The sequence below is a fragment of the Megachile rotundata genome, chromosome 9 (genome assembly GCF_050947335.1).
Source record: "Megachile rotundata isolate GNS110a chromosome 9, iyMegRotu1, whole genome shotgun sequence".
NCBI lineage: Eukaryota > Metazoa > Arthropoda > Insecta > Hymenoptera > Megachilidae > Megachile > Megachile rotundata.
The window spans coordinates 18,098,413-18,113,723 of record NC_134991.1 but is presented as its reverse complement, the minus strand read 5'-3'; the positions used below and the strand labels follow the sequence as shown (position 1 = coordinate 18,113,723).

At 35.7% G+C, this 15,311-nt stretch overlaps 3 protein-coding genes across 5 annotated transcripts; 2 read left to right on the top strand and 1 right to left on the bottom strand.

Annotated features, from left to right (window-relative positions):
* The first annotated feature begins 568 nt into the window (after positions 1–568).
* Positions 569–12,994, top strand: LOC100881182 (integrin alpha-9). Its single transcript, XM_076535520.1, has 26 exons — positions 569–1,231; positions 1,297–1,433; positions 1,492–1,674; positions 1,752–1,859; positions 1,950–2,147; positions 2,216–2,398; positions 2,476–2,576; positions 3,079–3,310; positions 3,388–3,526; positions 3,595–3,659; positions 3,741–3,885; positions 3,957–4,042; positions 4,105–4,293; positions 4,370–4,472; positions 4,547–4,733; positions 4,806–4,987; positions 5,060–5,178; positions 5,236–5,450; positions 5,527–5,740; positions 5,914–6,080; positions 6,150–6,333; positions 6,393–6,768; positions 6,845–6,941; positions 7,018–7,147; positions 7,225–7,281; positions 7,344–12,994. Exons 1-26 carry the CDS (start codon positions 922–924, stop codon positions 7,389–7,391), a joined length of 4,155 nt encoding a protein of 1,384 aa, XP_076391635.1. The 5' UTR covers positions 569–921; the 3' UTR covers positions 7,392–12,994.
* On the bottom strand, positions 7,304–13,291 carry LOC100880921 (nuclear RNA export factor 1). Of its 2 annotated transcripts, none has more exons than XM_012296395.2 (10): positions 13,070–13,291; positions 12,686–12,996; positions 12,530–12,616; positions 12,202–12,448; positions 11,936–12,129; positions 11,738–11,850; positions 11,369–11,405; positions 11,055–11,290; positions 10,812–10,980; positions 7,304–10,721 (listed from the first exon to the last, which is right to left on the bottom strand). In XM_012296395.2, the coding sequence occupies exons 1-10, from the start codon at positions 13,146–13,148 to the stop codon at positions 10,281–10,283; spliced, it is 1,914 nt and encodes a 637-aa protein (XP_012151785.1). In that variant the 5' UTR covers positions 13,149–13,291; the 3' UTR covers positions 7,304–10,280. The 2 variants fall into 2 exon arrangements, with proteins under 2 accessions (XP_012151785.1, XP_003707929.1); XM_003707881.3 differs by having other exon boundaries at positions 12,686–12,993.
* A 118-nt stretch (positions 13,292–13,409) lies between these two features.
* Bka (FCF1 rRNA-processing protein Bka) lies at positions 13,410–14,933 on the top strand. Of its 2 annotated transcripts, none has more exons than XM_012296397.2 (5): positions 13,410–13,656; positions 13,860–13,942; positions 14,195–14,263; positions 14,340–14,649; positions 14,715–14,933. In XM_012296397.2, the coding sequence occupies exons 1-5, from the start codon at positions 13,654–13,656 to the stop codon at positions 14,856–14,858; spliced, it is 609 nt and encodes a 202-aa protein (XP_012151787.1). In that variant the 5' UTR covers positions 13,410–13,653; the 3' UTR covers positions 14,859–14,933. The 2 variants fall into 2 exon arrangements, with proteins under 2 accessions (XP_012151787.1, XP_012151786.1); XM_012296396.2 differs by having other exon boundaries at positions 13,585–13,750.
* The last annotated feature ends 378 nt before the right edge of the window (positions 14,934–15,311 follow it).

Below are 15,311 nucleotides of genomic sequence, written 5' to 3'. Positions count from 1 at the left end.
TACGTACATACCATTATAAAAAACATTCGACATTCAGTAGTATACTCCTTTATGTATACATCCATAAGCATATATATATATATATATATATTTATTCTTAAACATGGTATTATTATTACTTGTTAATTCGTACATATGAGTAACAACATTTGTATATGTACTGTATTGTATTATATTATAATTATTATCTTCCTTTTTCATCTAATTACTTTTTTGTTAACGACCAAAAATGACTACGTTTCCATCGAGGGTTCAAATCGGGTCAGAGTCGGGTTAGAGTCGGGTTTGATTAGCGGGTTGGAGTTGCGGCAGGGTTGAACATTACCAACTGCACAAAGTCAACTACCATATTCTGACATGTAAAGGAGAGCAATATTAATTTTACAATATCAAAATAACATACAAAAATTATTTCTCAGATTACAAGATCACCGACAAAAAGGAATAATAACCTCTTCTACACCGATTAATACAACACGTGATACACAATGCAATTTGGATTTGTTATGTTGGCAACACGAACTCGACTCCTGTCGTTTCCACCGAACCCAATTGAACGCTACCCTAAAATTTTGTAGGGTAGAGTTCAACTAAACCTTTGGTGTTTCCACCGTAAAAGCGTTCACCCCAACCCGACTCTAACCCGACTCTGACCCGATTTGAACCCTCGATGGAAACGTAGTCTATGTGATCGGCCTACCTTTAACGCTATATTCCATTCAAGATAATCTACGTGTAGGCGCCGAGTACTAATCTATGTATCTGTATTAACCTATGCAAAGAAAGTTGCGGAATAACTTCGAATTCGTGTTAGGAGTATATGAGAAGAGTACGGCGCAAAATAAATAAATAATTCGCACAGCTTTTCGTCAACGGAAGAATTATTTAATAAGCAGCAAACGTATCGTGTTTCTATGAATAATGTATCTTACATGTTGTAAACTAGTAACTAGTACAACTCAAATCTATGTTGCGAACAAATTTTCAAACAGCATTTTTTCCGTAAGTTCCCTTTTCCGATGTAAACAACCTCGAAGACAATGGTATTGCTTGAAACCGCGAGTATCAAATTTTCATACCACTCAAAGAATGCATTCTCCTACATCTGTGATTTTGAGTATTGCATCCTTTGCCTCTGGATGTTACTTAAGACATTGGTGGTTGAAACAGACTCCGATGAAACGTGAAGAATATTTAAAGTGGTACAAGAATAAACGATTTAAAATTCATGGTAGATTATCTATGATCCATTGGTCTTTAAACTGATTCAAGAATAACTCGATGTTCATATTTTAGGTACTTTGGCTGTAATGTCTTTCGTCATGATCGCTTACTGTTCGACGTTTGTTAAAAGGGATCCAGTAGTAAATCGTCCGCGTCTTGTGCTATTTAACGAAGAAGAACAAGCTCGAAATGCCCAAGTGTTTGCTAAGGTATATATTTTGTTCGATGGTGTAACAAAATACTTGCCATAATCATAAATTTGTATAGTTAATAGTGCATTCTAGAGATAACGTGGTACCATTCGATGATCCCATGTACTCGAGGATCCTCGATGTAATGAGAAACCTGGGAAGATCTAACGAAAATCTATTTAAACATAGTAACTGGCGTATTACTATAGTCAAACGTATGTTCGATATAACGCCGAATCCTACTGTTATGGTTTTACCTGTATGTACATTAATCTCTTTGCAATCTAATCAAAATTATAACATAATTAGGTTGACATATTAACTTAAATGTTTAAGGATGCTACAATTATTGCTTTTAGCGACATCTTCAAATTCGTTAAAAACGATGATCAGTTAACGTTTATTCTAGCTCATGAAATGGCGCATCAAATGCTCCTACATACGGTAAGTTTCGTAATCAACTTATGATATTGTGATTGTAAGTTAAATAATATATATAACTGGTACAAAAAACATATTGTAATTTGTTTTCAGACAGAAGTGTTATCTTTTAAATTTTTAAGAATCGTTATGCTCGATATAATCGTGTTTCTAAGTTTTGCATTCTATTCATTCTGGATTGCGTTTGTACACTCTGTACTTGCCTCTGTACTCTCTCTCAGTATCTTTTGCTGGTACAAACGACGCAGAGAAATAGAAGCTGACAAAATAGGATTTGAATTGTGTGCAAGAGTATGTAATATACGTACGTATATCGAATTCTTGTACCTTGACAATGAGAATGTTCTTTATGTTTTTAGAGCTGCATTGATTTGAGAGAAGTGTTTGTATTCTTGGAAATTCTGAAAAAGTACAAAGATTTGATCTTCAAAGATGCATTATTCGATGTTTCGTTGTTCAGTATTCATCCTCCTTTAGAAGATAGGCTGAAGAGAATGTACGATGATCTACCGAAACTTTTGCAATTACGAAATGAAGCCAATGTATGTAATTATTAAATATCATTCATAAACGTTGTGTATTAAAATATGAAAAGTTGTTAAATCAGAGAACATTTTAGTGTCCAGAATTACCGGATATGGATCCACGTGATAATCTACCTCGGTACTTAAAAGAACTCGAAGATAATTTACGAACTGATCGCAATTCTTTCGGGATACAGTTGTAAACTTGTAAAATCAGTTTTTTGAATATACGAAGAGTGAATAATAAAACTTCTACGTTCATTACGCGACAACGAATCCAATGAAATGAATAATTCATTAGATAGGATCTGCTAATACTATGGTGACACATCATTCAGGAAATATCTTATCGTTCGTCTTCCTGTGGATGTGGAAAAATCCGCAGTATTATTAATAGTTTTTCTTCGCGAGCCATGCCGCGTTCGAATTGGTAATAGAATTTTGCAAGATGATCGTTAAATTAACGTTCCTTTTGTTCGTTAAAATAGTGTGCGGATACAATATAGATGTGGATTTTGCGGCTTTTTATAATCCGAAAAATACGTTTGACAATCGTGATAGTTACTTTGGCTATACAGTGTACTTATACCATGACAATGGTACATCTTGGTACGGTATATTGCCTCTTGTGTTTGATAAGGTTTAATAAAACTGTTTTCTCAGATAATATTTAATCATGTCTAATGCGATTGTGGAAGGTTGTTTGTTGGAGCACCGAAAGGAAACTATTCTACGTCCTTCTATACGATTGAACCAGGAATCGTGTATCGTTGTGAAATCGAAAATGCAAAGTGCCAAGAAATTAGACCACAAATAATTGAGAACGAAGAAGAACACATAACACAACTTGGTATGGATATGTTGATAAAAAAGCAACGTGGTTGGTTCGGAAGCGCAATGTCTATAGACAAATCGAATAAAATACTAACAGTAGGTGGAATGTTACTCGTTATTTTCTCTTCCCCTGTCTGACTCGATGTTAGTTTGAATATTAGATTTAATTTTAGGTATGCGCACCACGGACCATCGTGACAATTTTTAATCCTTCTGCCGATGTTAATCTCGATACAATGCAGGGAATGTGTTACAGCGGAATAGTTTCTTCGAATTCATTGACAATCGAAGACAAGGATCTTCAGTTTCACGGTACGTATTTGGAAAAATTAATAAGCATAATACAACCAATTGATTTTTATTTAATTTTAATTTGCAAGATTTCAAGTCAAAATTTTGGTACAATCCATTGCATGGTTTTACCGTTCATTACGCCTCGATGAAGGTACGTATGTACGCTATATTTGAAAACATTATGTGTCTATTTTGGTATCGGCGAAGCGATTTAAAGTATAATCTATGATAGAATAAAGAAAAGGAAAGGTACGTCACTCGTATAAGTCGTATAGTGGGAGAACCTAAACACGAAAACTATGGTACTGTAGACGTGTTACATTTAAATAGGAGAATGACCATAGAATTGCCTTTGAGCGATGAACTATCTCAATTTGGTATGTTTATTGCATCGGTAATATGTTTAACATTTATATGTAGCAAACTATCATTCGATAATATTCTATAGGCTACAGCGTCGAATCTGGCTACTTTTTTCGAAGAGATCAGTTATTATACGTTAGCGGTGCTCCAGGTTGGCATTACGTAGGCCAGGCGAGTAATTATACCTGTCATTACGCATCGATTTACAAAGATTTTATTGTAGCTGTTTCTAGGTAGGAATAATTAATCCAGCGAATGGAATGATCGTAGCGAGATTCCAGGGCACGACAATTGGTGAATTTTTTGGAGCTAGTTTGGCAGTAGGCGATTTAAATAATGATAGTTTAGATGATCTTCTAATCGGGGCACCGTATTGGGGAGAGGATAATGGGAAAGTATATGTGTACTTTGGTACGTCCAAGGTAAATAAAAGTGAAATATGCTTGTGCGTTGCATAAAAAATATACGTTCATTACGCCTTTTTCTAATTATCGATAGGAGGGTCAATTTGAAACAGCTGCAGTCTTGGAAGGAACTATAGAAGGAGGACATTTCGGATATGCAATAACTTGCAGTGACTTGGACGCAGATGGATTTGATGGTAATTTTAACGTATTTATCATAAATATATTTATATATAGAAGTATTTAATATACTTTTGTTACGCTATGGCAGATATAATTGTGGGTGCACCTTGGGAAGGACGTGGAGTCATTTATGTATACAATGGCGGTTCAGATTTGAAAGATAAAAATTTACAGGCTTCGCAACGAATTGCTGCCGCAAAGTTCGCACAATTTGGCGAGAGTATAGAGCGGTTTGGGTTCTCGTTATCGAAACCCGTCGATATCGATGGAAATGGGTCGGTGCAGTTTCTTTTCCACTAATACATCAATGATTAATCGATTAATTTATCGTTCATTATCGTATTCAGTTATTTAGATATCGCAGTAGGAGCATACAAATCCGGACATGCTGTCCTGCTTCGTGGTAAACCGGTGGTAAAAACGGAACTTGTCATTAAAACTTCACCTAACATCTTGCCAAGGGATGCTAAGCAATTTTTTATCAGTATATGTCCGAATTATATCGGCTACAAAGTGCCAACTTCTCAGGGTAAGTTACATATTTCTATAAGAATAACTAATTTCTACGGTTACTATTGCACCTGTTCACTTCTGTTCACAGAATTTAAGGTTACAGTTACAATTGACGAACGATACCAGCGAACAAAGAACACGATTGTAGAATTAAGGTCTCTCGATTTAAAAGCGGATAAATGTTTATCCGCCAACGTTAATATTTTGGTAAAGATTGATCTTTGTTAAAAATTTCACTTTGATTTAACGCGAAACGTTTTACAGAAGAATGTACGAGATTTCATTGAACCAATTACTATCTTTGCGAGACACGATTTTCTCTATAACAATGCGACAGCATTCTGTAAATATTGTCCTGTGGAAAGAAGAAACAACAAATTGCAAATAGCACAGGCTTCGCTTTCTTTCAACATCGATTGCGGAGAAGACAGGATCTGTTACTCCAACATATCTGCCGTTGCAAAATTTTATGACGTGCAGTAAATATTCGAACATCATACCAATCCCTTTTACCATTTTCCGTGATTGAATTATACTCGAACGAGATTCTTTCAGAGACAACGATACGTGGGTTGTTGGTTCGAACGACGTAAGTTTGGAAATCGGTTTAAAAAATCACGGAGAACCTGCGTATCTTACCACGATCGAATTCGTCTTACCCAAAGGAGTAATATTGCGTAGCATTTTAACTTCTTGTCGAGAGGATACCGTCGAAGGACGTTTGTTGGTAATTTGTGAGGCAGGAAATCCTATTTGGAAAGGGGAAGAGGTATCGTAGTTATACTAATTTATTGAAACAGTATTGGTATAGAAACTACCGATGTAGCGTCGGGCAAAAACAGGGTATTCTTTGTTGGGGGGATTCCATGCTTATGAGATATTTGAACGTTACCCGACTTTCGATGCATTCTGAATTTTTAATTTTTTTCATTTTTATTCTAGAAAAACGTTAAATTAGACTTGGACTTGAGGCACTTGAACAATGATTCGATACATGGGTACAAGTTAAATTTTTACGCGAAGATAAATAGTCGTAGTACAAATTTCGGGATGAAAAATATCACTAAAACATTGCATTTAATAAACGAAGTTTCTTTGTCACTTCATGGGTTCGTACTACTTATTTTATTTGCAAAATAGTCGTAGCTATTTATCTTTCATAATTATATCCTTTGTAGAAAAGCAAACGAAGAAACTTATTACTTAACTAATTCGCACGATGCTGCTTCGAACGTTAGTTTTCAGCATACTTATCAGGTATACAAACTTGGTGCCTCGGCTATAGAAGATGCACAGCTTATCGTTAAAGTGCCAACAGCTATACAAGACTCGGAAACTTTGGTTTACATCTATAAACCTCAGGTAAAATAATTGTTAATTTATTCTGGTAAATATAAACTTTTGGGAAGTTATGTTTCTAGTTATACGTATCGGGAGAACGTTTCGAGTGTTCCTCGGGAAATATTTTATTGAACACTGAACTGATCGAGATACAAGGAGAACCGTCTTCGGATCAATTTGATATACCCCAGTCCACTAACAAAGTACAACAAATTGAACTTCACGAATTATACAAACGAGATCTGAACGAATCAATTACGGCGTTTCATGACGCGGGTAACGTAAAAGCGTTGCAAGCTTCGAACGAAAGTTCGACAAGTGATATTGTTTATATGAATTGCTCGACTCCTGAGGTGAACTGTACGACCATCCTGTGCGATTTAAATGCATTAAAAACATCGCAAGATATCGGAAAGATAGTGATTAAACTTTCGTTGAATATTCAAGAACTTAAAGGTAGCTGACTTACATAATTATGTGCATAAGTATTATATTATAATTCATTGATGAAAATTTTTTATTATGTATTAAGATTACTTTAAGAACGCTAGAGTCGTTTTAAAGTTTGCCACTCAAGCCAGAGCGAAAATAATAAAACCCGCTGTAAGGCGAGACGCGAATGGAACTCGGTAAATAAATTTTTAAATACTTGTCTGAGAAATTAAATATATTTACTTTTTAATAAATCTTCAAATCGTTTTACAGTTCCGCGACGGAAGTAACAACAATGTTTTACAATGCTCCAAAAGTGCAAGAGTTGAAGTTATGGATTATTCTTGTCTCCGTTGCAATAGGATTGTTTTTCTTACTTATTTTCATTGTAATTTTAAGCTTGGTAAGTACTTTTCTGTTTAATAATCGTCGAATAACAAGTAAAATACTGTATTTATTACATTGATATGTACCGAATAGTTGGGTTTTTTCAAACGCAAAGGAAAACAAGATCTAACAAATCTGAAAAATAACGAGGTAATTATTTAATGACACTGCATACGATTTAATATTGTATTTAATTAACATATCGTTCGCAGGTAACAGAGAAAGAAACAACGTCTGTGATCGAGACTGATGACGCGTAATGTTTTATGGCCAAAAGTACTTAACAAAGTATTAGACACATAACGGTATACTTAATGTAAGAAAAAAAGAAAAAAAAAAAAGAAAAAACGAATTATATTTAATAAATATTCTACTTTCTATTTACATGAAATTCAACGCCCAATTATGTATACAAATGTTCGGTTTTATTTAATTACACGTGTATTTACAGTTCGTATGCACTTGAACTTGACGGAAGGCATAATGCAAAAAACCTATATCTTAACATGTACACCGTTAACGCAACTATTTACATTTCATTTAATAAAAACGAGAACACGCGAAACATTTGCACGTTTGACGGCATACGTATCTAAGAACCGAAGAGCAGTGTTCCATAAATTGATTCAATGTTGCGAGTAAAGATCGCGAATAATTGATTTTTCTCGCGTTACATTCCTGGCTTTTTGTACAATGTGTCAGAGCGAATGCGTTGGGATATCAATGTTTGTTCTACATGAACACGACGAGTTAGCTTTAAAGGAAATTTAACAGTATCGTTAACAAATAACTTTGTCCTAATTAGTATATTATCATTAGCATAATTGAATCAGCACAGAATGTGAACATAAAATTATTCTGTTGGTATGGATTGTATTCATACTTTCGCGGCAAAAAAAAACCAACGATCATTAAAATCATCGAGTTGAATCGTAACGTTCGTCAAAATCGTAGATCTTGTTTCGTTTCCTTGTCTTTCTTCTTACGTATGTTAGTCGATCCTGTTCATCGTTATTATTTAATGTGTCTCGTTATAAGAGACAAGAGAGCGAAGCGATGCGGTCATGGCTTCTGTCTTACTGACACGAGAACCACAAACAAATTCTTACGGGCTTATCAATCCGCAGAAGCAATTGGTATGCTCGAGTTAAATTTCTTCAGTTCGAGGTTCAGGTTTAACGTTATAATGCGCACTTTGCAAATATATCGTTGGTCATAGCTTAATTGTCGTACATCGACAGGCTACGACCTGGGACAAGATCAAACTTTGAAAGTTTGTCTTCTACGTGAATGTTCACTTGCTGTTGGGGTCCCAAATTTACTCGAGGCAACTGCCCTCTTCCACCACTCTTATTATCCTCGCAAGTAGTTTAATTCAACTACGGCGAGTTGACTGTCTTCAAAATCAAAGAAATTCGAAAACAGTTTCCATGTTGTGGCGATTAATCTTCTTTTTTTTTTTTTGTGGCACGCAAGGTCCGAGGTAATCGTTTTGTTAAACGCGCGTTATTCGTGTACACCGACAAATAATTTATGTTCACATACTGCATCTAATCTTTGGATTCGCATAATATTAATCGAAACTATATAAAAACAATCAGAAATAACGGTGCATTCGCGTATGCAGATGATGATAATCTTCGTTACGGAAAGTCAACACATTTGATTATCGTAATAGTATATAAAAGAAGCTGGTTGATTCGTTTCGAAATTCTTCTTTTCTTTTTTTTGGTTAAACGTTCATTGTCCCTTTGCAATGTCGCTTACGTTTTTACACTAGTTTAAATCTTAATCTAATATTTAAAAAATTTATAGTATTTATACTATTTACTTTTTTTTTCTTAACATTCAAAAAGTATGCAGCATATTTTTTTATAATTTACGATCAACCAGCTAATTAAAGTGAGGTCGAACATGACCTTTCCAAGATCATGCATGTTTCGTTTTCCCAGCCTTACGAAGTTTAATATAAACTAGACTGTATGAAGTGCATAATGACGCTTATTTTACTACAGATAACAAAATTATAATTTACGCTGGCAGAGGACAACGATCATTCTGTTTTAACGATCGTTCAATGATATAAGATATCAGGACACCATCTTGTTATACATTTTAAAGCAAAATCAAAGTGTTACGTATAAATTATCAAGATCGTGTAAAATAAACATCATTGTACGCGTATTTATGAAATAGAATTTAACCGGCAGCTAAGTACCATTCGTGTTTCAAATATTAAATTGTCGTACATTTTTTTCTTTTCTTTTTCGTACTATCGGAGGAAAGTACTGAAACGTATGAAAATTAATAATAATAATAATAATAATAATAGAAAATTAGAATACGTATGATCTAATGTCGTGTATCGACAATAAGGCAACAAGCACGACAGTATTGATACATAAAAAATGAAGCAATAACTAATTGGATCGTGCCAATATTATTTACTCTTGAAATTAATTAAACCTAGAAGATAATCTTAAATTCTAATCTCATTTCTTAGATACATCATAATCTGAATAGAAGATTTTGCAGAAAATGGTATGCAAGGATTATATTCTTTACGCGAATCTATTCGTATATTATGACCGATTATGAGTATATTATGTATTCGATGCAAAAAGAAGCTTGTCGTCGAAGGAATTACCCTGTGAAAAAAGATTAGTCGTTTTTCCTAATTTCGAACAATCTTCTTTTTGTTCGATACACTATGTTATTCGATAGTTTTGGGTGATAACGCAACAACGAAAGAAAGAAACGTACAAGATATAACGAACACGCTGACTATACGTATTCGCATGGGTAATGGTTAAATTTCCGTAGGAAATCGGAACGTCGTAAAAAGAATAGATAAAATCTAGTAAAAATAAAAGAAAGTATTATCTAAAGTATCGAACGAAAGTTTCAACGGTTTTGGCGTGGCAGTCAACGTGTTAATACGCGTTAAAGATCACTTGAGCGACTAGAGAAAGAAAGAACATAGTCGTGAGAGAAATACAAAGAACCCAGAAACTTGTTCTTGTTCAGATTATGACGTAAATACTACGTGTTACAAATGACACATGCAACGAGAAGAAAAATAGTGATATAAATTGAAATTGTTTTGAATCTTACTTTTCCCCTAACCCGTAGGTCTAACATAACCTGTTTTATTTATTAAACGCTTCAGACGGTATCTGTCCTCGTTTGAAGAACTCTTGAAACGCCGACAGCGCATTGTCGTAATTCCACATTACCTCTTCCAAGCATTTCAAACTCCATTCTAGATTCATGTTCGTTTGCTGGCTAAGCGTCATTGTCATTTGTTGTTTCACGTTTTCGGGTAACTGCTGCGAAGGCATCGGTTTCGCGATACCACTGCTCGATGAAGCACCGTGCGACACAGGTCCTGGTATTTGTACTTCCGTTTGACTGTTTAAATGTTTCAATTGTGCATCCGTCGGAGTGTTGATATGTAATTGCTCGTTTCGAATACAGTAACCAGTCCCTTCTGGTACTATAATAAACGTGCGATTGAAGTAACGAATCGATTGCTCTTTCTTATCGAGTTCTTTGAATAGTCCTGTGACCGTGATCAACATCATTCCCTCCTAAAAGTACGTGGTAACGTGATCATTAAACGGGTTATAGAAACTCGATACGGGACTCGAGTCGAGTTTACGAAAAAATTATCATCTTACAGTGACAAGACTAATATCCATCGTGAATGTGTTTAGATAGTGACTCGTTTGAGGCATTTCAGAGATAAATGAAACCACGGGTAAACGGCCCTGTTTCAATAACTTGTGTCTCTTATTTGTATCGTTCGTTCTGTACAAATTTCTGTTTTCCAATAGGTATCCGTTCAATCTGTAACAATCTATCGATTAGAGAAACAGCCGTTACGAGCGATCGACTCTTCATAGTTAATAATAATAACTCACTTGTTGTTAGAGTTGTGAGTATAAGATACGGTCATACTGAAGCACGCGTGTTCGTCATACGCGTCCAATAGTGGCTGACGATTCTCGCTATCGAATATAACAAAGTATTGCTGTAAAAATTGACTAGCAATTTCTTGTGCTTTCGCGTTACCGACGAACATTCTTTGCGACGGTGGCATTTTATTTCCTTCGTCCACTACATCGAATAAGATCGGCTTTGGAAGTTCCATTCCATCCTTTTCAAATGTTACGGTACATGTTACGATTGTCGTAAACGACGATTAACGGTAGAGAAACGATGGATAATTACTTACCAGCCGTAGTAGTTTAGGGAATCGTTTCCGCACGTCGCTATGGTCAGGAAAGAAAAGCCAGAAGCCCGGAAGCTCCAGGTTAGTCGTAATAACAGAAACATTTGCCTTATTATTAAAGAGTATTATAAAAGATGATATAGAGAAATCATACAGAACTTTCGAATTTGACCTCCCTTTATCAATTAAAGCAAGAAAGTTCTGGTAATTTTAGAATGTCTACCCATAAAGCTTGGATTTTGATCAAATGGAAACCTATATTTTGTCTAAATACAACAAATATTAGTCGCTTGAACAGTAATAAACATTTGGAAATCCGTTTCGAAAATTCTTTCACCGAGAATCGGAAGATTTATTGAAATAATACATTACCTAATGTAGTCATTCTGACGAGACTTATACTTGTTGCAAACTGGATTTCCTGCTAGTTTCAGCTCTTCCAGTTTTAAATCTTTGATGGTATCTATTTGATTCATTTCTTTTATCTGTGGAACATTAATTCTATATTAATTTCCTTATCGAAATATTCGCTATACGTATCGTTTTATTTTCAATTAAATTGAATATAACCTTGTTGTCCCCGATGTACAATATCTTTAACTTTGAAAACTTTTTCGTTAAAATGTTCAACTTTTCAATTATCTGTAATTTATTTCCATCCAAATTTAGCGCCTCCAAATTTGGTATATATTCCGATACAAGATCCAGCACTACTTTCAGCATAATAGGGCGGAATAATGCGCAGAAGTAATCGGTAACGAGATCTATAAAGAAAGTTTTATAAAATGTAACGTATTTATTAAATGATTACCGTCTATATTTACAAGTTTACTAACCGGGATCTCTGTGAAAACTCGATAGATCTAACGCGTTTGTTTCGTGCACGTATCGTTTAGCCATTGCTTGCTTCAATCTTTCTTTCAGTTTTTCGTCTATCTCGCAATGTGGAAAACCTGATTTTATAACTTTTACTTGGAGTTTGAATCCATCCGTGGTTGTAATTTTCCGATCAGAACTAAGTAGAGCAGTCGCGGTTTTGTTATCGTCGACGTAGAAACTAGCTTCGTTTCCGGCTACTTTATACTGCAAAGAAAGTTTAGCGCAAGGGTTTCCCTTATACCGTCTTTCCGATCGTGTTACACGACTAATATCGCTGATACTTACCATTATTGGAACGAATGTTTCCGGCGCGATATAACTAAGGAGATTATTCACTACGTAATCTTTATCGTATTTGTGTCCGTAAGGTATCTGTAATCAAAGTCGTTCGTAATTTACGCGCGTTAAACGACGATAGCACGTACGATCCTATGCACTTACGGTAATCTTATACCAATTAGGTTCACCAAGAGGAAGTCTTCTCATACCGGCAGCAAGTCCTCCTCTAAACCTCCTATGAGGCAAAGGACTATTTCTTCCACGTTGCATACCTCTATCTCTTCCTCTGATGATAACTTGTCTATTATTGTTGTTAGAACTTGTCGCCATTTGTACATCTTCGTCCAAACACGCTAATGCCAAACTTCTTGGTATATCTCTCGTCGGTCTTGCTTGAGTTTTAAACGACACTCTAGGTCTGTTTCCGATATACGAGCCTCCGTCGTTCCTTGGAACACGATCATCGTGACCTGCTGAGAGCGAACGATTTGAAGACGCGATTAAAGTAGGGCATAAGAAATATGCGATTAACTGTAAAAAATATACCAAAATAGTGTTTATCGTTCGAGTTTCCTGATCTTCCTCCTCGACCTCCCCACGAGGACTTGTTGGTTTTTCTTAACATTGTCTCGGAGTTGTCCGATATTCGATCATAAATAAAGCGCAACGATTGATGCAAACCTTTTTAGGTTAGAAAAGAACGAACCTTTTACGCACTATAGGAAAGTGTAAAGTACTCGAGAGGGGAAAAGAGTGTAGTATCACAACGACGCCTCGGGTTCGGACCATCGACCACCAGATGTCGAGTATCACGTGTCTCTCCTTGGTGGAGAATTCTATCGTGCGTACCAATTTTTACCACACACTCGAGTGCATGATTCTATTTCATTGCGCACTTTGCATTCGAGAAAGAAGATTAACGCAAGTACCGCGGCAAGCTAACATATAAAGAAGATATAAAAGACAATAGTTTATCGCAGAGTGATTGATTTAAAAAAGTTGAAAGCGTTTTGGAATTGATATTTTCGAGCGCGCTCATGAGAAACGGTACAGCCAGCGTCATCTAGCCATCTAGCAGCTATTTGGATGGTTAGCGCCATCTCGAGCAGAATATTTCCTATCGTTCCCACATGGTGTGTATTGTTTTGAACGAATTAGGCAGTGACAAGTTATAAAACTGCAAATTTATTTGAACGATAACAGAGTGTTAAAGAACAAATAAATATGGCAAGTAATCAGTCGCATAATCAAAAATATTCTGCTTCTTTTGTAACATAGTAATCTAGTTCGAGTTACTTTCCGTCGATCTGTGAGTTTACCGATTTATGTTTCGCAGGGAAAAACTAAGAAAACAAGAAAAGTTGTTATGCAGAGGTTTGCACAAATGAAGAAAATGATAAGTTTAAGGGATTCGAGAATGTAAGTGGCTCCTTTTGTTTTTGCTATTTCAGCGCCTTCGGAAATAAGAAAGTAGTAAAGTATTTGGTAGTTTGTATCGTAAATATTTATTCGAAATAATAGTATTTTCGAAATTTCCTGTCCATTGTTCGATCGTACGACATAAGATCTTAACACAGAAAGGATCAATAACTCGAATCGGTATTTATCGACTAACCGTACTTGTTGAAAACATGGAGAACGTATGGTAAAGCGTTGCTTGGCAATTTGCAGAAAAGAGGAATTACGTGCACCGGCGAAAGCGAAAAAAGAAGATCCCACGGAATTGAAAATAAAAGAAGCGTAAGTAGAGTAATCCTTGGATAGCTGATTAGAAAGTGGAAAGTATACGTATATATATCGTAACGTATCATTATAGGCCTCAACAATCGTCGGCATTGTTTTTCCAATACAACACGCAATTAGGTCCTCCCTATCATATTCTGGTGGATACAAACTTTGTTAATTTTTCGATTAAAAACAAACTAGATATTATAGAAAATATGATGGAATGTCTTTACGCTAAATGCATACCGTACATAACAGATTGCGTTTTAGGCGAATTGGAAAAGCTAGGACAAAAGTATAAAATAGCGCTGAAGATTATAAAGGATCCTAGATTCGAAAGATTAAATTGTATACATAAAGGCACTTACGCGGACGACTGCATCGTTAACAGAGTGACTCAAGTAAGTGTTGTTATTAAAGCGATATTTTGTTCGATTACGAGATAAGAAAGATTCGAATGTTTTAGCATAAATGTTACATCGTTGCGACAAACGACAAAGACTTGAAGAGGCGGATACGAAAGATACCCGGAGTGCCTATTATGTACGTTGCTCAGCACAGGTACACGATAGAGAGAATGCCAGATGCGTATGGGGCTCCTAAGAAATGATAGGATATTTTTAGTACGGATAATGTTTAACCCTGATATACACTGCGTAATAAAATATGTTATGTTTTGTTAACAGTTTTTGTAATTGTGATTGAAAAGCGTCTAAGATAGTAAGTATTTTTTCCCCTTATTCCGCGTGACGTGTAAAACGTTCATTGTCAGAGATAAAGAGGGAGAACGCGTTACAGTTATTGTTCGGTGAAACAATGAAGCTGTTACACGTAACGCCCACATGGCGCGCAGCAACCCGATAGAATTTTACTGTTTCGCGAATGACGTTATTCCGTATATGGCAACAGCTCGAAATAATGTTAGACCAGTGGGCGCAAAAGACCATTTCGAGTGAGGAACGATCGCGAGCGAATTTATTAGGGGTGCGCCTCGGGAAATAAGTTGTTAAGAAGTCTGGCCAGGATGGTTTTCGCGGTTGGCCGAAGCGCTGGATAAAGATCG